This window comes from Rhynchophorus ferrugineus, unplaced genomic scaffold (assembly GCF_030347505.1).
Source record: "Rhynchophorus ferrugineus isolate W39M unplaced genomic scaffold, kcgeb_rfMv2 rfM4, whole genome shotgun sequence".
NCBI classification, from domain to species: domain Eukaryota; kingdom Metazoa; phylum Arthropoda; class Insecta; order Coleoptera; family Curculionidae; genus Rhynchophorus; species Rhynchophorus ferrugineus.
In genome coordinates this window covers 59,609,579-59,630,770 of record NW_027472583.1, presented here as the reverse complement: position 1 = coordinate 59,630,770, position 21,192 = coordinate 59,609,579, and the positions used below count along the sequence as shown (strand labels likewise).

Here is a 21,192-nt window from a genome sequence, read left to right as displayed (position 1 = left end):
TGCATTCATTTTTATTAACCTTTTACTACTACAGAATATTAGATGAAGACTAGATGCATAGTTTATTATATTTAACGTGGACTTTATTCCCAAAACTCATTATCCCATTGAAGTTACATTACTGCAACATTATTAGTAACAGATCACATTTCGAATAGATTAATAACACCCTAAAACACAAACTTTGTATTCAAGGTGAGTTGAAACAAAACCAAAGTAATTTTATCAATAAAATACGTTTTAATACAAAATTATTGTTTCCTTCCGAAAATGCCTGAAAATTGCAGATAATATAAAAAGAATAATTTTATTAATTAATGACAAGTTACATTTCAATCATTTAATTCTTATTGCTCCGATTTCTCATCATAAAGCACAATTGGTCCTAAAGTATCATTTATAATCTAGTATTACTAATTCTCATCACTTATGAAAGACTTTCTCTTCACTCAACATAGTGCAGATACACACCTCATACAATTCTCAAAGTGTTCCTTTTTCAAGATTTATTATTTCATCTAAATGCATTTAGTTCTGATTCGATAATTCAATTTAAACATGTTCTAGTAACTAAACTAAACTATAAAGTTTTAAATGTCGTCAACGCTTCCATAACCAAGGTTTTATAAACACCAAATCAAGTTAACTTGGATTTTTCATTTCTGTTTAAACCTCGGAACAAAAAGTACATAAAAACACTCTGCTGTTAAAATACGTCATGTAAACATTACAAGCCGATCCACCCATTGCTTTCCAACTTTTTCGACTTTATATACAAAGATCACTATTATTATTTTTCTAGTTTCTCTAATTGCAAGCATTATTTAAGCTGTAGCTGGAGAAACAAATAAAAAAACAAAAAAAAACAAAGAAACAAATTTGAACAAATAAAATCAAGTGACATTCGGAAGTTTCTTGAGCCGTAAACACTGATAGAAGAAACTGATTTTTAACTTGGAAGACCTCAAAATACCTTAAAAGTAATGGAAATAATAAAACAAAAATAATATACGTAAGGCTCAATTACATTTCAATCCAAAATTTATTATCCCCGAACAGATATATTGGATATGATTATCTTGAAATTAGATATAACATAAGGCAGTGAAATAAAACAAAAGTGCATTCGTTTTAATTTTTATTTATTTTATAAGTACATCTACATCCCTCTGTTCATATTTCTAACTGTGCATTATAACTAAAATAGATTTTACGCATCATATAAAAAAATTAGTATAAATGTGTCACACAGAGTATAGTGGGTTTAAAAAGGACGAAGAACTTTGTATTGTTTCTCTTAAGTACCAAGATGATATAAAGGATCGACAAAATAAAACAAAAATAGCCCTAGTTATCTTCTATTTATTCTGCAGCCACATCTCCATCTCCTTGTTCGTACTTTTCTAGCACCGCCTTCACCAGAATACATTTGGTCATGAAACAAGAACAAAACTCCGGATGCTCCACCTCTTCAGCATCCAGCATGGTCACTTCCAGTTGATATCTGTATGGAATAGTTAACAATTCTTTAAAACATTGATACGCTAACAATTTAACACGACTACCTTCTATTATTTTCTTGTGACCTCTTCATCACTAAATCATAACACATGGGGCTACCCTCCTCCATACCTATGGAGTCCGGAAGGACGATTAACGTCTGTTTCCAATGTGTGGATGGTTCTTCCGGCGCTGTGGATAATATTGTTGGTTCGGCATTGACTGGTCCTCTAGGAAAAGGAAAGGTACAGGAAAACCACAGACAGATGCCCTCGTAAGCTGCGACTTTTGTTGAAACGGCGACATGTCGGAATGTTATCTCGTTCAAGTCATCCTGTGTCACTTCCCGTAAATCAATCCATGACACCACCTAAAGAATGTGAGTTAAAAAACAATCGACGCATTTTAAACCGCTTAAATCAATTCTGTTTTGGAAAAGGTGCCAATTTATAGATTGCGATCTCATTTAGTTTCATTATATCAATTTGTCCTTTTTCAAATGAAAAACAATGTTCTTTATTTTAAAAAAAAAGGGACACGAGACAAATGAATGTTTTCATCATTTATTTTACAATCCCTTGATATTAAGCTTTAAAGAGACCAGACTTAATTAAGTTAATAAGGCTTGATAAGCTGAGAAACCAAAAAAAAACATGTGTTTGTTAGTCTATGATGACGGTTTTAGCTTTTACTCCAAGCAATCTCCATGGATTAAGACTTTTCCAATTTTGTTTATTCATCTAAATCAATGTTATCCCTTTAAAACTAGTTCTCACTAGATATTACGCGCTTCTTCCAATCCTAACTTTGAGTTCTTTTAGAAAACACTAATTCTGGAGACATAAATTGGACTTCATAAAGTCAAGCATTTTCTTCCTATCAATTCACACAAACAACTGAACTTTTAGGTCATTCAACTCTGAAGTTGATCTGCTTGGCCTTGTAACAAGAATTCATGAACTATGCCATTATCACTAAAAACACATGAATGGCTGTTGTGCCATTTTTTTGTCATTGTGACTCAGAATGCCACAAATTTCAATGTTTTCATACGCATACACGCCTAACACAGCACACAACTCACAGGAAAAAGGATGGCAAAATTTAATGTACATTCTTATAAAAAATTAAAAATAGCCCTAATAATAAAATGTGTTATTTTTCACAGTTGACAACAATAAACAACCAATATGATTAGAAAATGTTCTACTTTCTAGATATGCTTGCCAACCCAATAACAAAAAAATTGTGACAATGAAACCAACACAACCCTTGAAAATTCAAAATCCCCGTTACTTTTTGAATACACGTCGTATTTTGGTTCACGTACCTCAGGTTCACAAAGTAGATTCTCCGGATCTATCAGTTCAGTTAGAGGTTTCTTGCAAGCTTCACTTCTCAGTAGCTTCCCGAATGATTGCATTTTAACCCCACTGACGTCATCCCAATCACTAAACATCGACGGGATACTATAAAAAATCCACATAGGTAAAGAGAAAGTAAAACTCCATATATGTCGTCATACCTACAAGGGGAGGAGTATATTGCCGCTGATTCCGGAAAAATCAAACCGTCCTCCTTCAGAAACCTATCCCTGGCAACTATGACAGAATCCAGCATGGCTTCATGTAATAGGTAGAATCCCATCCATTCTGATACTATAGCATCAACTTTTTCCGGAATGTCAGCGCTGGTCAGATCCTCTACTCTTTTATGTATAACCTGTGATGCGAATTATAACGTGAATGCATTATTTCAGAATCAGTATCGAGTCAGTAACTCACTACTTACCTACCTCAATAACGTTTTGGAATCCATTTTCTTTAGCTGTTTCAAGCGCAATGTTGTAAGTCTCGCTGGCCTCCACGGCATAAACTTTTTTCGCACCGACTTGAGCGCAATAAACAGACAATATGCCTGTACCAGCACCGACATCAAGCACAATTTTTCCTTTCAAATCCTCCTGATTATCGATAATAGCCTTTCTATACGCGTTGTTTCTCGTAGAATCTTTCAGCATCAATTTGTGGATCTTAAATCAAGAAAATCACATCGATAAATATATTCGTTCTATATATAACTAAAAAAAGAACGTATCACCCTGTATATTACCGAAAATGTTTACAATTTTTGAACTTTGATCGCCATTAGAAAAATGTACGTTCGCCGTTGCCATGATGCCTCGATTATCAGAAAAACTCACAAACACAGGTTAACAATAAACAATCTGTTATTTAAAAACAGCCAGTCAGCATCGCACCGATATAATCGACTTGTTTGGTATCAATAAACAATTATTTTTCATTTATAGTAACACATATTTCATTTATTTAACATCGAGTTAAAAATAAATCAAGAAACTTGATTATCTTCCAGAAATTGTTTTAAAATCTAGTCATCTTTGAGAAACATGGTTAAAGCGCAAGTATACATCTACGATAAACCGTTCGATGGTTTACCAAAAGAAGGTGACTTGAAAATTGTCGAGGAAGAACTAAAACCGTTAAAAGATGGTGGTATGTATATCTTCAAAAAAATATCCTTTAATATAAACAAACAGACGTAATTATTAAGTGAGAAATCCAACTAGGCTAACAATACAAAAAACAACAAAATATATACTGTTTCTTAGTGAGTTACTTTTTGTTGTAGAGTTTTTAAGTGAAGCTGTTTACTTAAGTGTAGATCCTTATATGAGAGGTTATGCTCCTTTTATGAAAACTGGGACACCATTCATTGGCGGACAAATAGCAATGTAAGTAAAATCGGAACAACAAGGGTATTTAATGATTTCTAGAACTGGTAATTTACAGTATCAGAGAAAGTAAAAATTCCAAGTTTCCTGTTGGGAAGTATTGCTTTGGGCAATTTGGTTGGAGGTCCCATACAGTGTCTGATGGGGAAGTCCAACCTAATGAGCAACTGTTTCAATATGTACTTCCAGATTTTAAAGGTTTATCACCATCCCTTGGTCTAGGGGTTTTGGGGATGCCTGGGTAATTGAAGGAAAATTAATTACAAAATGTACATTGAATAGTTTATTTTTAGTAATACTGCTTATTTTGGCCTCTTGGAGATTTGTCAGCCTAAAGCTGGAGAAACCATAGTTGTAAGTGGTGCCGCTGGGGCAGTGGGCAGTCATGTGGGCCAAATAGCTAAACTCAAAGGCTGTAAAGTTATAGGTATAGCTGGGTCTGATGAAAAAAATAAATGGTTAATTGATGACTTAAACTTTGACCACTGCATCAACTACAAAACTGATAATATCAAACATAAATTAGCAGAACTGGCCCCTAATGGTATTGATTGTTATTTTGATAATGTAATTTGTTAAAATACTACTCTCTCGACAATATTTAAACAATATTCATTGCAGGTAGGTGGCGAGGTCAGTTCCACAATTATAAACCAAATGAATCGTTTTGGTAGAATTTCTGTGTGTGGGGCAATTGCAGCTTACAATGAAAAACAAGTCAAAGGTAGTAATATTACAAAGAAAATCCAGCACCAGCTAAACATTCTATATTTCAGCTAATGTAGTACAACCATCAGTTGCTTTTAAACAATTAAAAATGGAAGGCTTCATAGTAAACAGATGGAATGATAGATGGTTCGAAGGCATAAACAAAAATTTAGAATGGATACAAAACGGTAAATTGAAGTATCGAGAAACGATTACTTACGGCTTCGAAAATATGTTTCATGCGTTCACAGATATGCTTAAAGGTGTTAATTATGGGAAAGCTATTGTCCGGGTTAAATCACTTGTAAAATGAATTATTATACATATAATTACAATTATTAAAAAACATTACACTTAACGTACCTCCAAGTCTTCATAGCTCTGAAAGTACATATCACTATTATCTACACTGTCCACTTCCATATCACTAACAAATCCGTAAATTCAGAAAATTAAACCATGTATTAAAATTTAAAATATAACCTCTCCTTTCAAACAGTACCCTCTAGTTATTGCTTACTGAACATTTTTATGTGACGTTTTTTGTCCAGTAGGTCAAATAAACGTCAAAACAATACCTAACCTAGTAAAACTGGGTACTGGACAAAATCATAGAAAAAATAGAAATTTCACGGTATAGGCGACCTTGGGGAAATGTTTTGTTTAGTTCAATCAACTGTAGCGCTGCGATCGCAAATTATGATTGGCAGTTTAAATTGCAGGTGCCGCCACTAACATGAAATGTGATTGGTCGATCAAATTGTGTGAAATCAGCATTTTCTATAGGCGTCCATTTTTATGTTTGTTGTTTGTAGGTTATGGTTTTTGTTTAGATCACGAAATTTTCGTTTTACGTTGTGCATATTTTCTGTTTTACATTAATTATTATGGGGTAATAATATAAAAATTGATGACAATACGTCAGTGTAGTAAAAGATGTAGTGTACCGGGGTAAAATTCTACTACGGAAATTAGACATCGTTTCCCAAAGAATGATCTCGATACTTTCCAAAAATGGGTTGATCAAGTAAATAATAGTAAGTTACCTGGATAAACCACAATGCAAATATATCAACGTCATGGTGTTTGTTATGGACATATTAGTGAAAAATTTAGAATTATCCTTCCTTCACGAACAGGTATTTGGGTAAATGCATATCCATCATTGGTTTTATCAGGTACATATAAAATTATCTATCTACTACATGTCTGTTTATATATTGTTTGTTTACAGAAACTCAAAAACTTATGAAGATGTTAGTAGTAATAAAATTCAATTAATCTACCAAGTTGTGCGTATGTTGTCAATGTGATGTCTCTACATAAAGAAGTCTTACAAGAAGGTAATAATTAATATAACTGGATAATTAGTAGTAATAAATACTACTTTTAATTGTAAAATATCCCTAAAATATTTGCAATACTTTAACTTTTTAGAACAATCAGTGTTCAATCATTTTATAGTAGAGGAATTATATATTTAAATTTGATTGCCTTGTTAAGAAAATATTTGTTATGGTGCCATCAATTAAAAATTTAATTGCTACTTTTAGGGGATTTATTAACTTAAAGAAATCTATTTTGTCTAAATTTACAAATAACTACATTTGTTTAACAAATCTTAACCAAGATTGCTTAAAGATTTTTGTTGGATCTATTAGAGGTCATAGAGGTAGAAACAGCATCCTTCCCCTAGTATGTTCGAGAAATTTCTAAAAGGGCTCATCATTTCATTTTTTTCACATCATTCGCCCGGAGCAAATTGTGAAGAAGATGAACATGTTGGCGCTTTAGATAACTTACATTATTTTTTAACTGGAGATGTAGCATCACCAGAGGTTGTAGAATCACCAGTTGAGTCTATATTTTCAGTTCCAGAGGACTTTGCTCTGAGGAAAACAAGAGTGGAACGTTGCACGTTAGTCTATATTTCAGGCTATTTGATAAAACTTCTGAGAAAAAAGACAACGTGCAATATCTGTCTACATTCTACATTAAGTAGTTCCACAGATCAAAAACTCGATACTGATTTTATAGAAGCGATGCAGCCGCGTAGACCCAAATTAACAACTCCATCAAGACTGTTTTACTATACTGTTTGTAGATCTTTAAGCTATCTCTTTTATTTAATACCTAGATTTTGTCATAAAAATAGCATATTTGTTATTCTGAGAGATGTCTTAAAAAAACACATAAATTTTAAACGTTTCAACTGCCCAGTCCATAGCGATTTTGAAGACCACATTTTAAATCTTATTGTCAAATGTTCATTGTATTTTTGGGTTAAACAAGTTAATTCAATATTAACAGGGAAGGACTTAAAGTTTACCTTCAGTATAGCACAAATACAAGATAGAACTCTAATAGATCCTATAAAATTGATGGCACTAAACAAATACGAAAAAGGGAGCAGGCGTTATAGAAGAGTATTTTAATTATTTTGTCTGGAGTATGGGGCTTTTAATTTTTTTTATTTACATTTTTGTAGTTTATTTATTTTTGCTTTTTGCAATTATGTATATTTCTGTTGTTTTTTATTATTATTTATATTATTTACATTTATGTATATTTGTATAGGATTTTATTTTAATAAATTAGTTTTTTAAATTAAATTCGATTTTCATTCAAATATTATTGGCCAGCAAATGTGATGTCATAAAATAGTCACGTGAAATGGCTGACCAATCAAAGCAAATTATTTTCCTTACAGGATTCTATATAATATTTTTAAACTAACCAATCAAATTCACGTTGTCAGCGCCACCAATGATTGGACTAAACAAGATTTTGCCCCACCACTTAGCATTGTAGTTGCACACCCCTGGACAAAATTGAACAATAATGGTGAAACAGAGGCCTATGTAAGAAAAACAAATAAATAATGCAGACATTTAACACTTTGTTTTTATAGTAATAAATCTTATAAACGCTTTGAAAAGGACAGCGGTGGTAGTAGTGGGGAAGAGACGGAGCTCTTTGTAAGGAATAAATCCCCAAAGAAAGAAATTCCAACTGTTGAAAAGAATATAGAAGACGGTGATACGTTACAATCTCTGGCGATTCGGTATCGTTGCACAGTAAGATTTTTTTATATGAGAGACATTAGTGGTTTTTAAACAACATTTTTAGGTTGAGGAATTGAAAAGGTTAAATCAGATTCATAAAGACAATGAAATATTTGCTAAAAGGACCATCAAAGTACCTCATAGACCTTTTTCTGAAGCATTAGCTGCTATTCATACTAGTGGAACAGTTTCTCCTCATGAATCTGATGACCCATCAACAAGTAGATTAATAGATATAGAGACGCTTGACACCAAGTTAGAAGGAATTCTATCAAAAGATAATGAAGTAAATGAAATAATATTTAATAGCAATATAGCTCAAAAAACAACTAGTACTATTGAAGAGGAGTCTGTTTTTGATGCAGACGAAGATGTACAGCTTTTACCACAAAGGCAGCCTGAAGAGGTTGATTCTGTTATATCCAGAATGAATTGTAATGGCACTGATGGAGACATTTCATTACCTGCTTTAATAGTATGTATTTTTATAGTAATATTTGCAGCACCTTTGATATATGTATTTTATATTGCCGAGAATAATGAATTAAACCAAAATCATACAGATCTCAAAGGTAAATGATATTTTTGGATAACACAAAAACAAAGTTTTAAATGAGTGAGTGTATTTTTTACAAATTATATCATTTTAATTTATATAATAATAGATTTTTAATATTTGAAGACTTATTTAATTGGCTTATTAAAAAAAACAGTGATTGGAATTTGATGTGAATTCCTTTTGTTCATTATTTATGATATTTGAATAGTAAGTAATTGTGTATTTATATTATATTGATATTGTATTTAGTTTTTTGTTGAGATGATGAAATTGTTACTTTAGAAAAGGTTTTTAATATATTCGCAAACTTGTTTTAAGATAGCTATTGTGGTTCGTTTGGAAATGTATGTTTTGTGATAGGAATCGAAAAAAAATCCAATAATAAATACTTTATTATATTTTTATACACGTGGCTAAGATCTAGTCAACCACTTGTTAATTCTTGTATTTGAGTAATACATCAGACATTAATATAAAGGTTTCATTATAATTCGGTTTGTTTTCTTATTTTTTATTTAAGATATATCAAGATAAAACTGTACGGTACCATGATACCCGAGACGTAGTCCACCATACTCGTATACTATTTAATTAAGGTAGCATGGTAGCATAACTTTTGTCATAATTGCAACTTACCTCATAGTTCAATACATAGAGAACTTTTCTCTATGGTTCTATAGTCGAATTTCCACCAGCCAGGAGTACTGTCAGTATATACTGTTACATATTTATAATAGGTACGTGCTTTTTACGTTATGTCTAGTTTTTTTCTATGAGAGCGGCAGATTCCCGTCCTGATCGAAAATTCTATTCTATGGATAGAATCAAATACCATACGTTTGAATGTTATTGACAATTTAGATTAAACCATGTAAATATCGACATGGTTTAAACATAATAAGTAAATATTTAAAGGTTGTAATTGATGATGGATTATTAATCATTTCAGTACAGAATATAGTAAATAATAGTATATAATTTAAATAATCAATATATAATGCCGAGAAAGATCAGAAAATAATCTGTCCATAGATTTTTAGCAAAAAAATTTATGACAGATTCCATCCTCTGTTCACTTAACATTATCTTTTAAGGGTTATGCTAATCTATTTTCGTTATGTATTAAAGAATATTGCACATCTATTTTTAAAAACTTTATTCCATAAAAATACAATAATGATCATTCATAACAATGATTAATATACATTAATTATCCAAATATTAGATAATAGAACCATAAATCTATTCATTTTATGCACATTCACATTAAAATATAAAGTTAATTTTGTCCCGTGTTCTGCCACCTTGCAATTATCAAAAATGAAGTGTTTTTGAAACTAAAACAACCTTACATATAACATTAATTTTTTCTCAAAAGTGAGCACGTTAAGAATTCGTGCGTTTCCGTCTTGGCTACTTTGCAATTGGGAAAATTTTTGCTATTAATATTCCACTGCTTAATAATAAATTAGTTGATTACTATTTTCATTCGACCTTTTTTATTACTGTCGAATAGATTCGTTTCGACAGTTGTTATTCAATTGTTTCCATTGCTACTAATTAAGTTTAAGAGGCTTATTTGAGTGTTAGACGTAATGAATTTTCTTCAATAATTGATATAATCTTTAAAATATTTTTAAATAATGGAATTATAGTTGTTTTATAAATCCTATTATATATTTTATCATTTGTTACAAGTTTTGTGGTTACTTCTTTACGAAAACTGTATAGAGTTTTTTCTGAATACTTATTGGACGAGCTTCCTACAAAACCAGGTGATGTAAATGAAAATCGTTATTTTTACAGAAGAACTTTATTTTGTAATCAGAAATATTTATGCATTCCTAAATAAGTTTTTTTTTTCTCGAAATACAAGAACCTAAAATACAAAATATTTGGTAGGATAATGTTAAGATAATTTTACGAGGAACATTAATCTAATTTGTACTTACACTGTTCCTCGCCCCATTATACGATAAATATGTCAAAAAACGACCATTCGCGTCCAACATATTATTTTTTAAATCATTTCGAAACTCTCTCTGGTTAGTACTTTACACGAGTTAGTTTTAGATCTTAGTTTACAGGGCGTCTAAGTTTCCTGTTCCAGTGTTATACAAAAAAAGAAGAAGAACCGAGGAAACTAAAGGGATTTCATTTAATCGTTCAGTCGATTAACAAAAAAAAGGGGGAAATGAACACTTTTACCTTATTATCTAGTCCATTATAAATCTGACTATAAAAATAACTATATTGAAACTTACAGTATGTACTTTGCAAAACTATTAGTTTACAAAAAAAATGCTAAACCCTAATAATATATTAATATTAAAAACTACCATAGGAAAATCTAACGAGGGGTAGGGAGGGTAAATCTAAACAAAAAGTACAGCAAAAGAGGAACCCCATGCATTTTCTTTCGTTATAAAAATAATTTCCATCAATTTTAACTGGACATCTTTGGATTTTTACGCGTCAATTAATAAAGAACCAATCCATATAAAAAGAGAAAGAAAATATATGGTTTTCCGGAAGGGAAATCAGCAACATCAATGCCCGATTTACTAACTTCAATAACGAAAAACAAATTTGGAATGTCTTAACTCATAGGGATATATAATATATTTCATATATTTGTAATAGAATAATGATAAATATGGCCCCCAGAGGTTTTGAGGTCTCTTTGATCACGACTTCGCGATCATTGAGCAGTAATTGATCGAAGCAGATCCGATCAACAAGTGGTAATGATAAGGCTTATATAACTATGTCCATTATTCTAAATGGTGTTGTTTCCATGCTTTCAGTAGCTGTTCCTTTCAGCATTCTGATGGACACTGAAACAGAATTTATAATAAAATAACCATAGATAAAAAATAAATATGCATTATTTTTTACAAGTCGTTATTAGTTTGTTAAATGCGTGTTACCAAATATAATGCAGTACCAAAAAATAAATCATAATTGCTTCATAATGTGTGTCATCTCAGGAAATATTGAAATTGGAGCTGTGGTGAAGAAGTTCGGATTATGTAAGACAAGAAAGACAACGGTAGAAGAAAAAAGTTTCCCTTTAATCAACAAGTGATTACAGTCGATGCACAGTATTTTACACATCGTTATGAATTTAGTTTAACGCCTTTACTTTTGAATGAAGATAATTTGAATAATATGTTTTTCATTCAATGGTATATAAATCAAGTGTCAATGTTTCATATATGCAAGAAATGTGACATCTACATGTGAAAGAAACATTCAAACTTTAATGTGACGTTTAAAAACTTACATACGAACAGAAACAAGTAGCAATTTCTTGTATTTCATTGATCGTTAACCGGGATTATATACCGACTGAACTGAAAACCGTACTGCATTTTATTCGTAAACATAATTTTCAACGGCCAAATCACTGAAGATTCCTGAAAAAGATGAAGTAACTTGGGGAAGTAGCGTTAATTTTGATCTGTTGCAGCGAAGCTCTCGTAGATGACGGGCGGTCTTGTGGGATGAATAGTGACTCATTGTTTTTTTAAAATAGAACAACAAAATCACTAGTCTTCCACACAGTACCGTCCAGTGTTAGTAGCGGGTAATGTCCACACCGTTAGTATTAGAATCGCTTGTAGAGGGCCGAGTGTACAAAACGTATATATAACAGGTTCTTTTTTATTGGTATGAGTATCAAATGAGACTCATCATCAGACATCAAGCTACAATTATTGTGGATAGAAAATGGGTTTAACTTTATTCAAACTAATTACTGCTCACAATAATGCACTTAATCATTCTTCTCTTCCAGACCTTTGAGGTCTTTAGCTTGGGGTTTGTCTTAAGGCCTTCATACAGCTTGATTCCTCTTCACTCTTGAAATGTTTTTTAAAAGTAACGTTCATTTGTTACAATCGTTTCCCGATATTTTCCCTCCGAGTGGTATATAAATCAGATTTTACAATCACTTTCAAATGTGTATTCCTTCTTGTAATCTTCATTTGGGACTCTATGAAATCATAGGTAATTACGTTGTCCTTTTCAAATATCTCCATTTTATACAGTGTAATGCTCTAATGAGCCTATGATAACCTCTTCACACCTCTCCATTTTGTCTGTTGTCATATTGACACGTTGAGTTCAAGTTATGTCTGGGGTTAAGAATCAATTTTATTCAAATGTTTTATATCACGTGTAAATCATGGCAACTGCTGGCAAGAAATTCCCAAAAACTTGAAAATTCCATAACTGACTTATTTCTCAAACTCATAGTCACATTTCACAAACTAAATAGATATGAACAAACGAATACCAACTTATTTAATAAGTCATTTAATTCGCATGGCTAACTAGACTTTTCTTCTCTCAATAATTGTAGCTTGACCTTCGAACCTTATCAATTGTTAGTATTAACATTTAAAAAGCTTTAAAAGTCGTAAAAAAATCTAACGTTTATTTGTGCCCAGTTGTAATAACTACACCAGATAATTAGTAGAAGAGAAAATACTTACAACCCATCCAATGTAATTATATTTATTATTAGAAATAAAAGAATGAAGAAAAAGAAGAACAGTGTTAATAGTTAAAAAGATGTTGATACTATAATACATTAAAGAAAGTTGTTCTTACATGTCTAAAATGATTTCCCATTGACTTGGATGGGTCCGATGTTGTTTTCCATCATTCTATAGGGAACAAACAAAGGTTAGATTCATCCACTATTGACATAGACTATTGAATGGTGTAGAGTGAGATGTGATAAATATATTGTGTTAAGTGAATGGAGATTGACATGACTACCTTTGCTGGAGGAGATACTGAGCCATCTGTATTTCATTAGGAGTACCGTTGATGGTGATGATTCTGTCGTTGGAGCCGGGCAGTGGCTTGCCTATGGTGATGCCAGCTCCGGAATCCTGACGTATCTTCCTGATTCTGCCACCACCTTTACCGATAATAGCTCCAGCCAACTGTGAACCCGTCAAGTATGAAATAATGGTACCTCGATGAATTTCATTAAACTTACATCCTTGGGTATGGTCACTTGAGTGGAAGTCTTGCCACCAGGGCCGGTTTCACCGGACAATCCGATAGGTCCAGGAGCGGCTGGTGTTTGATTGAAGTTGGGGGGTGGCTGGTTGAACTGAGGGGACGACCATCCGTTGGTTACCGGACGATTGTTGTAATTGTTGGTCTGGTTATTCGAGAAATTGTTTTGGCGATTGTTTGGAATCTGACGGTCGTTGGATCTGAAAACAACAAGAAAGTTGGGGTCAGAATGAGTGACTTGATGAAAATTAAGGGAACATAATGAGTATTTCATGAAATATTTACGAAAGTGTTCATGAGTAATGAATACATGAAGAATTGGATCACACCTTCCTTCACTACTGACACATTATTATGTTATGTTCAATATCGTTCTTATACTCCACATGCTTATTCTGATTTTTTTCTTCATGTTGACCCTTTTTTTGTTTTAGAACATCCCTATTACTTTGTTATGTTTGTTTTATTAGTTTTACTACTATAATTCTCTGGATTTTTTCCCTAATTCACTCTATTTTATTCACAGCTTATAAGTAACGTATATTTATTATTTTGGATGTTCATATAATTCGAAGGATATATATTGGAATTATAATTTTTTTCATTTACGTTTCATAACAAAATAGAAACTTTACACTCTGAATCTTGTTGGAAAATATAGGTGCCTTGTTAATAATGTTAATGCAGTCCTGGTTAATTAAATTTTATGAGAAAAAAATGGTAAAACGCCTTTATTAATAACAAGTAGTTCAATATATTTTGTCGTTTTCCAATCATGCATTTTTTCACCTTCAATTGTGATGTATTTAAAAGTATTTTTTGTTGTTGTATTTTAAAGAATCCTATATACCAACTAAGGGTTTATCTGGACTGGACTTACTGCTTAGCATGGTCTTACCCAGCCTGGTGGAGTGACTAGATCATTTCCTTGTCTGATTTTACGTTCTTACTTTGACTATGGATAATCGTAATTAGAAACAATCACAAACATAAATTTACAACCATGTCGCAGCAGGATTAAAGCCCAAAAGTAACACCAGAAATCGTAATAAAAATTCCTTGCCTTTATAATTACTTTTGATCTTTGAATTCTGTTTTTTAGCCTTTGTTTGGAAGTTTTAATAACGAGAAATATAGGGAGAACTTGCATTTTAGGTGTTTTATATTAATTTTATACAAAATAACTATGTACTTATTTAATTCTTTGAACGATTCAGACTACAAGAATCCCAATATCAGAAATAGAATATTAAGTAGATACATTAAAAATATCTGAGAGCTTTTGGTTAAAATGTCATTTTTTCAGTTAATTCACTTATAGCTGTATTAATTTATAACTTCTCTATTTCTATTCATTTTACTGTTTCAAGACGATAGTTGACTTAGTTTGAATTATTTCTTAGATATGTCCTTTATTACTGAAACATTCTACACACTTTTAATAAAGATCATTAATAGAAAATAACATTTCCAGTATATCCCAGAAAGAATTATCATCGATATTTGGCAACATAAAAAACAATTAGACAAAATTTTAACAAGTTTTCAATACATTATTTGTAGATAAATTTTTTACTACTTTTATAATTATTGTTACTGCTATAAATGTTTATTGGTAATATATATTTTCTTCTTCACTTTTTTAATAACTATATCAGTCAATAAGCACCAGGTGTGACACATAGATGACGTCACTTTCTAACCTCCTTAAACTTAGCTTCAAAAAATATGTCAAAATTGCATGACAATTTGTCGTACAGTTTAAAAACTTGAGTGCATGACCAGCGTCAAATGAACGAATGCCAAGAGTCTTGGCACAAATCAAGAGAATTTTGAAAAAAAAAACTAATTGTTCTACTAAAAAGCTACAAATAAATAGAGTAGCAGAACCGTAAGTATCAAAAGGTTGATTAAAGTATTTTCTTAAATACAATTGAATTTGTTGTTTTATTAGTTCGGCTCGAGACATGTCTTTTTTTTTTATTTGGGTTTCTTTTAGTGAATGAATTAATCAACGAACATTACATATATTCGAAAGTGTACGTTCGCAGTTATCTTTATTTTGAAACCTTCGTTTTACGAGGAATTTTATTTGAGTTGATCCTATTACCGACCTGTTCACGAAACCATTCCCCCGATTTAACGGTACATTATTTGCAAATCGGCCTCCGTTACCAAGTGCTTGGGGATCGTCTCTTATCCCACCCCGGGGACCCAGACCTCTTTGTCCGTCACGCGGTCCATTTCTGAATCCGTCCCTGAAAGTAAACAATTCGTTTTATAGTCACCAATACGTCATTTACCGTTCTGATCGGATTGTCTCCGCGATAAACTAAAATTACCCGGAGATATGTCATATATCAAATTATAAGGTTAGAATGCATCTCATCTTCTTTTCAATTTTTGTAATTTTTTATTAACCAAAATTTATGGGTTGACGTTTTTGAAGCATTATTGTTTTTGTCATCTCCCTACTAGAGGTGCGGCTTCTTGTCTCTTGTGACATTTAAATGGTTCGTAATAATTGCTCATATGGCAGCTTGTGACTATAGTTTATCCAAAGTAGTAGTGAACTTACGCCATGAAGATGTATAATGTACTGCCTATTGCAGTTTAACCGAAATCAGCCTACAAAACTCGTTCTGTTGCCAAATGTCTGAAAAATTCTGCAAAACAATAGTGATAAACGGTTACAAACTGTTTTGTTTGTTTTGATAAATTTCAAATACCTTGATGTAAGCTCTATTCAAGATTAAATTTATGAATATCCTCACTGCATATTTAATCAAATCGAATTGTTATGGGATGTGGCTAATAATTATCACAATGACATGCAGGCCGAGTTGTGATACAGGCAAAAACGGTTTGGATATGTGGAAAGCAATATATTCTCTACAATAACACCCTTCGGTTTGGACGAACTCCATTAGACACACAGAAGAAGACATTGACAAATGGTGCAATTGTGAACTAGTGTTAGACTGGAAATTCACAGCTTAGTTATTGACTTGAAAAGTGGCTCAGAATGAGACAGTGAGCGAATGAAACTTTCTGGATGTGAGATTATGACTCAATGCTAACAATACCCAAAAAAGGTGATGACAGTGGAAACAACTAAAGGTGAGTATATAATTAATATAGAATAACTGCAGAAAATCATATAGTAGAGTGTTAAAGGTTTATGTGCATAGATATGTGAGTAATTGTTCAGAATATATATAACATTTCGTTAAAATGTATGAGAAGAGAATGAATATTAACTGTTTTGCAGATATGGCAAATGCATTAGAGATAATGCAGTGATTAAATCTAATTTTATCAAGACATGTACACAGACAGGTAGTAACAGAAGAAACTAAGGAGAAATACAGTGATATCGGAATAATTTGACAAGAAAACACAGCAATGAAAGAAACAAGAACTAAATATATAAAGGCAAATATGTGCTCTAATGAAAAGTACCTGGAAGTACGATTATTAAATAGGTAGATTAAGAGTTCAGTTTAAATAGAATAAAATAACTCTTACCTACAAGCTATTGTGGCTGCTTAATTAATTGTAGTTTAAGTCTTCCGGTAATTCAATGTACAGTACTGTTAAAATAAATTATATTTTACAACATTTTTGTTTCATTATATTATTTACATCAGAATGTTCTTATATATTGAAACTAGCTAAAATAAACTAAAATTCGTAAAATGTCAACGTTAAATGCGGCAACACTGCATCGTTTTGACGTCATAAATTGAGATGACGTGAGCTCACTCCTACTTTGGATAGTTCATATAATTACGTTCTTTAGAGATATTCTAAACAATTTTTAAAGTAAATTCAAAAAATAATTAATCATATTAGTGTTTTCGACCAAATATCTTTTCAGAAGATGATCTAATACTGTAGTTTATACTTTATAAAATGTATTTCTACTTCTTGTTTTGGTATGACACTGATGACAGTTTTATATTAAAATATCTGTCAAATAATAGGTTATAATGTGACTCCTGGTCATAATAGTTTATTATCTAGACGTATCCGTCGCCATTCGATATTTTTACATCTAAAATGATTACTGATGAGTTCAAATCAGCCGGACCTTGTTTAATATCTCACGCAACAAAGGGTAATAAAATTCTTTTATTAATTCTCACCCAGACACACCCCGGCCCGATAAACTGTAACATCAGGCGGGGGATGGGTGGTCTTGTCGGACTCGCCGCCCCCTTCTACCCCCGGTCCCCGGCCGTTTACGCGGTTTTTAATTAATTTTTTCCCGTTGATTTATCGAAGTGGCGCTTACCTTGGCCCGCGGGGAACACCCGGATTGCCCTTCAGCGGCGGACGTTGGAAATTCGGCCCGTTCCAGTCCCTCGTGTCCCTCTGTTGGCTGCCCCAACCGCCGTACTCGTCCGCATAAAATTCGTCGAAATTATGGGGATCATACGGGCGTACCATGCCCTTAACTGGACTCTGAAATTGGAAAAATTGTTATATAATGTCACATATAGGTTAGGTTACATTTTGATAGATCCAATTTTGTTCACAAGGAAAATATTTATGATTTTATGCAAATCGTGTTTTAAAAAATATAAAATAAAATAATCAAAGTCAAAACATATGCCCACAAAACATAGAGATATAGAATGGAAATACGAGGGTCACTATTTTATATTTCGGGAATAGGAAAAAAAACAGTTAAGCTGTGAATATATTTTTATTGTTTTTCAAAGTACTCGCCACGATGATCCATACACTTTTGCATACGGTTAAACCAATTCTCAAAGCATTTATTCCATTCCGAATGAGGTCAATCTTCAAAACATGATTTTTGAACGCTTCAATAGCTTATTCGGGCGATGAAAATCATTGGCCATGGATGGGAATGAAAAGAAGTCATTGGGTGTCAAATCAGGGCTGTATGGTGGATGATTTATCAATTCGATGATTTGAGTGCTCAAATAGTCTCTTGTTTGAGAGCTCGCATTGTCATGATGAAGAACAATCCGGCGTCTCTTATTTGTTTTCCTTATTTTACCGAAGACTTCTGGCAAACAAATGGTTGTGTGTCAATCAGAATTTACTGTTCTAGGATCCTCTAGAGGCACTGTTGCAATATGACCAGTTTTCCCGAAGAAACAGGCCACCATTTTCTTTGAACTGCTTCGTGTGCGAACAACTTTTGTTGGATTTGGTTCATCTTGGAACACTCATACTTGTCGACTGCTGCTTACTTTCGGGCTCATACGAATATATCCATGATTCGTCACCTGTCACGATTTTATAAAAGTCTTTCGAAGCACCGCGATTGAATTTTTTAAGCATTTCTTTGCGCCAATCGACACAAGCCTTTTTTTTGAGCGATTGTCAAATTGTGTAGAATCCAACGTAAACATAACTTTCGCACAGCTAAGTGTTCATGTAAAATCGCATATATGCTGGTGGAACTAATGCAGGGATGTCTCAATCTCACAAAAGGTGACATGACGATCTTGCTTAATCATTTCGTACACAGCATCGATGTTTCATGACACAACAGCTGATTTTGGACGACCCTTCACGAAACTCGTCGGACAGCGAACTACGACCATGATTAAGTTCACTAAACCAGCGATACACGGTGGTTTTGATGGAGCGTCATCGCCAAAAGTCAAATCAAGTTGATTGATGCACTCTTGTTGTGATAATCCACGTCGAAAATTGTAAAACATCATCGCACGAAAATGTTCACGATTCGGTTCCATTTTTGCCGAGACGAAACTTTCAACTAAATAACAAATAAACAAATAGCGCCCGTGCGACAAAATATTCTGAGTACGTATATCGCCAAAAATGTCAAACTTTACGATGGAACCGTCGGATAAACTCACATGACAACAGTGTTGCCAATTCCCGAAATATAAATAGTGACCCTCGTATTTTTTTATTAATTGTCACAAATTAGATATAGTTGTTGATGTATTTTGAATATATTTACAAATATCAACTAGTATTTAAATAAAATATTTTATTAAAATTTTATTCCCCTCTGTAATACAAATATTTTCTCCCCTATAGAAAACAAGCTTGCTTAGCGCGCCCTCAGATGGTTTAGGTGAACAAAACCTAGAATATTCAAAGTATTTTGTACACACGTACAAAATAAAAAATAAAAACTCAAGAGTTGATACGACGTTTTGATGTCACAAATTTAAATAACGTATGTACAAATTAACTTTGAACAGACTAGCTACAATTTATACGGCAGCGATCGAATTCCATGTCCGCTCTTTCTATGTATAAGTTGTGATTATTTGACATTTGGCGTTAAGAAATAGGTTATGTAACGATTAGTTACATTTAATTCGAACTAGGAAAATAATTTAAATCGTGATATAAAATATATATGTCAAAGGTATGATTATATAACAATTAATATTTTAAATTAAGTCACAGCTAGTTAAGATTTATTTTGGTTCATAGCTAGAAAAGCAATTTCGGTTTTGTGTAACTTATAAATCTGTCCAGGTTATGATTATTCAATATTCACAAAATGAAAAGAATATAGAAGATCGCAAAGTGGCGCATGTTAAACAGTGTTTTGATGGCTCTGACGTTAGGTGGCTGTAAGTATAAAAGAAAAAGAAAGGAATGATACTGAACTAAACAAATTAACATGTTGCAACCGTTTATTTTGTAGTATGGAGGGTTGTATAATAATAACATATATTGTATGAAATTAAATTAAAAAAAAACATATAAAATTTTTAAATATATATTATATCCCGGGTATTAAATTCCTCCTTCTCTATGGCCATTTGTAATCCTTAATCAAAGTAACTAATATTAGTTATAAAAATACATACTATAATGAATATTCACTATAATGAAAAGCTTTTTCGGATAATACATCGTTCGCGCAATATTTTAATATATTCAATCGATTAGTTGACCTAAATTTGATCGAACAAAAACCATTGTAAACTACATGCCTTTATTACGTGACTTTATCGTAAAAAAAAACACCGACAATAATACACGTGAAAATAAAAAAGGGGTAAGTTTTGGTCCGATTCAACAGCGATATGCCTAATTCGGTGGGTCAAACTAAACCAATCTAGTCGGCGCTGGCTTCATCGACCCGCCCCAGCTACAAGGCCGAGGAAGCCCTTCGAGTGGGAGAGGAAGATTAGCCCGTAACGTAGATTATTGAATGTTTGATAAAAAAAGTAAAAGTTGCAGGAATCAACAGATTTCTTGTTAAAAAAATAGTAAGTGCTAAAATGGTGAAGGAGCGCGAGCGCATTCACCATTCAGTTTTGTGAAATTACAAAAAAGATTAGTTCTGTGTTGCATTCTAACATGCATTATTCCCCGTATTATTATAGGTGATTGACGTCATTGTTAGCGTAACAGAAACCAAGTTCAAGCTGGTAACAGTATCGCGTCGTATGAATGACGCTGAACTGTTTTTTTTCTTTGTTTCCTTCATACACACTCTTAACTTTATTAAACTGCCTGACTACCGCACAACCATGTTTCAAGATAGACATCGTGTTTAGTCTACGCCGCAATGAATATTAAATGCAACTTAC

At 32.4% G+C, this 21,192-nt stretch overlaps 3 protein-coding genes across 17 annotated transcripts in view; 1 reads left to right on the top strand and 2 right to left on the bottom strand.

Moving 5' to 3' along the window:
• Window positions 1-1,125: 1,125 nt before the first annotated feature.
• Window positions 1,126-5,485, bottom strand: LOC143194863 (uncharacterized). The gene is made up of 6 exons (XM_076401614.1): window positions 5,327-5,485; window positions 3,296-3,532; window positions 3,026-3,222; window positions 2,831-2,969; window positions 1,566-1,870; window positions 1,126-1,504 (listed from the first exon to the last, which is right to left on the bottom strand). The coding sequence occupies exons 1-6, from the start codon at window positions 5,384-5,386 to the stop codon at window positions 1,363-1,365; spliced, it is 1,080 nt and encodes a 359-aa protein (XP_076257729.1). The 5' UTR covers window positions 5,387-5,485; the 3' UTR covers window positions 1,126-1,362.
• On the top strand, window positions 3,688-9,077 carry LOC143194864 (prostaglandin reductase 1). 5 transcript variants are annotated; one of them, XM_076401616.1, is made up of 10 exons: window positions 3,688-4,016; window positions 4,153-4,255; window positions 4,314-4,496; window positions 4,549-4,822; window positions 4,877-4,979; window positions 5,032-5,151; window positions 5,518-5,559; window positions 7,775-7,824; window positions 7,875-8,040; window positions 8,093-9,077. In XM_076401616.1, the coding sequence occupies exons 1-9, from the start codon at window positions 3,911-3,913 to the stop codon at window positions 7,875-7,877; spliced, it is 984 nt and encodes a 327-aa protein (XP_076257731.1). In that variant the 5' UTR covers window positions 3,688-3,910; the 3' UTR covers window positions 7,878-8,040; window positions 8,093-9,077. The 5 variants fall into 5 exon arrangements, with proteins under 5 accessions (XP_076257731.1, XP_076257734.1, XP_076257733.1 ...); XM_076401619.1 differs by lacking the exon at window positions 8,093-9,077 and having other exon boundaries at window positions 5,518-5,573; window positions 7,796-7,824; window positions 7,875-7,977; XM_076401618.1 differs by lacking the exon at window positions 8,093-9,077 and having other exon boundaries at window positions 5,515-5,573; window positions 7,796-7,824; window positions 7,875-7,977.
• Window positions 9,078-10,384: 1,307 nt separating this feature from the next.
• HnRNP-K (Heterogeneous nuclear ribonucleoprotein K) overlaps window positions 10,385-21,192 on the bottom strand; it is a 287,517-nt gene continuing 276,709 nt past the window's right edge. For 4 of the 11 annotated variants that reach the window (XM_076401602.1, XM_076401603.1, XM_076401600.1 and 1 more), the window contains 6 exons: window positions 17,922-18,091; window positions 15,739-15,882; window positions 13,602-13,824; window positions 13,376-13,545; window positions 13,205-13,260; window positions 10,385-11,424 (listed from right to left, as the gene is read on the bottom strand). In XM_076401602.1, the coding sequence (XP_076257717.1) occupies window positions 13,209-13,260; window positions 13,376-13,545; window positions 13,602-13,824; window positions 15,739-15,882; window positions 17,922-18,091 (759 nt within the window). In that variant the 3' untranslated portion in view covers window positions 10,385-11,424; window positions 13,205-13,208. The remainder of the gene's footprint in view (window positions 11,425-13,204; window positions 13,261-13,375; window positions 13,546-13,601; window positions 13,825-15,738; window positions 15,883-17,921; window positions 18,092-21,192) is intronic. The other 7 variants (XM_076401605.1, XM_076401604.1, XM_076401611.1 and 4 more) reach the window with 3 other exon arrangements.

Bases quoted from the DNA above. Each gene is read 5' to 3' on its own strand.
- LOC143194864 (XM_076401615.1), top strand. From the start codon at position 3,911: ATGGTTAAAGCGCAAGTATACATCTACGATAAACCGTTCGATGGTTTA. The intron at 4,497-4,548 runs GTAATTGAAGGA...GTTTATTTTTAG, and splicing joins GGGGTTTTGGGGATGCCTGG to TAATACTGCTTATTTTGGCC. The intron at 4,823-4,876 runs GTAATTTGTTAA...TATTCATTGCAG, and splicing joins TTGATTGTTATTTTGATAAT to GTAGGTGGCGAGGTCAGTTC.
- LOC143194863 (XM_076401614.1), bottom strand. From the start codon at position 5,386: ATGGAAGTGGACAGTGTAGATAATAGTGATATGTACTTTCAGAGCTAT. The intron at 3,533-5,326 runs GTACGTTAAGTG...TCTTGATTTAAG, and splicing joins AGAGCTATGAAGACTTGGAG to ATCCACAAATTGATGCTGAA. The intron at 1,505-1,565 runs GTAGTCGTGTTA...TATTCCATACAG, and splicing joins TCACAAGAAAATAATAGAAG to ATATCAACTGGAAGTGACCA.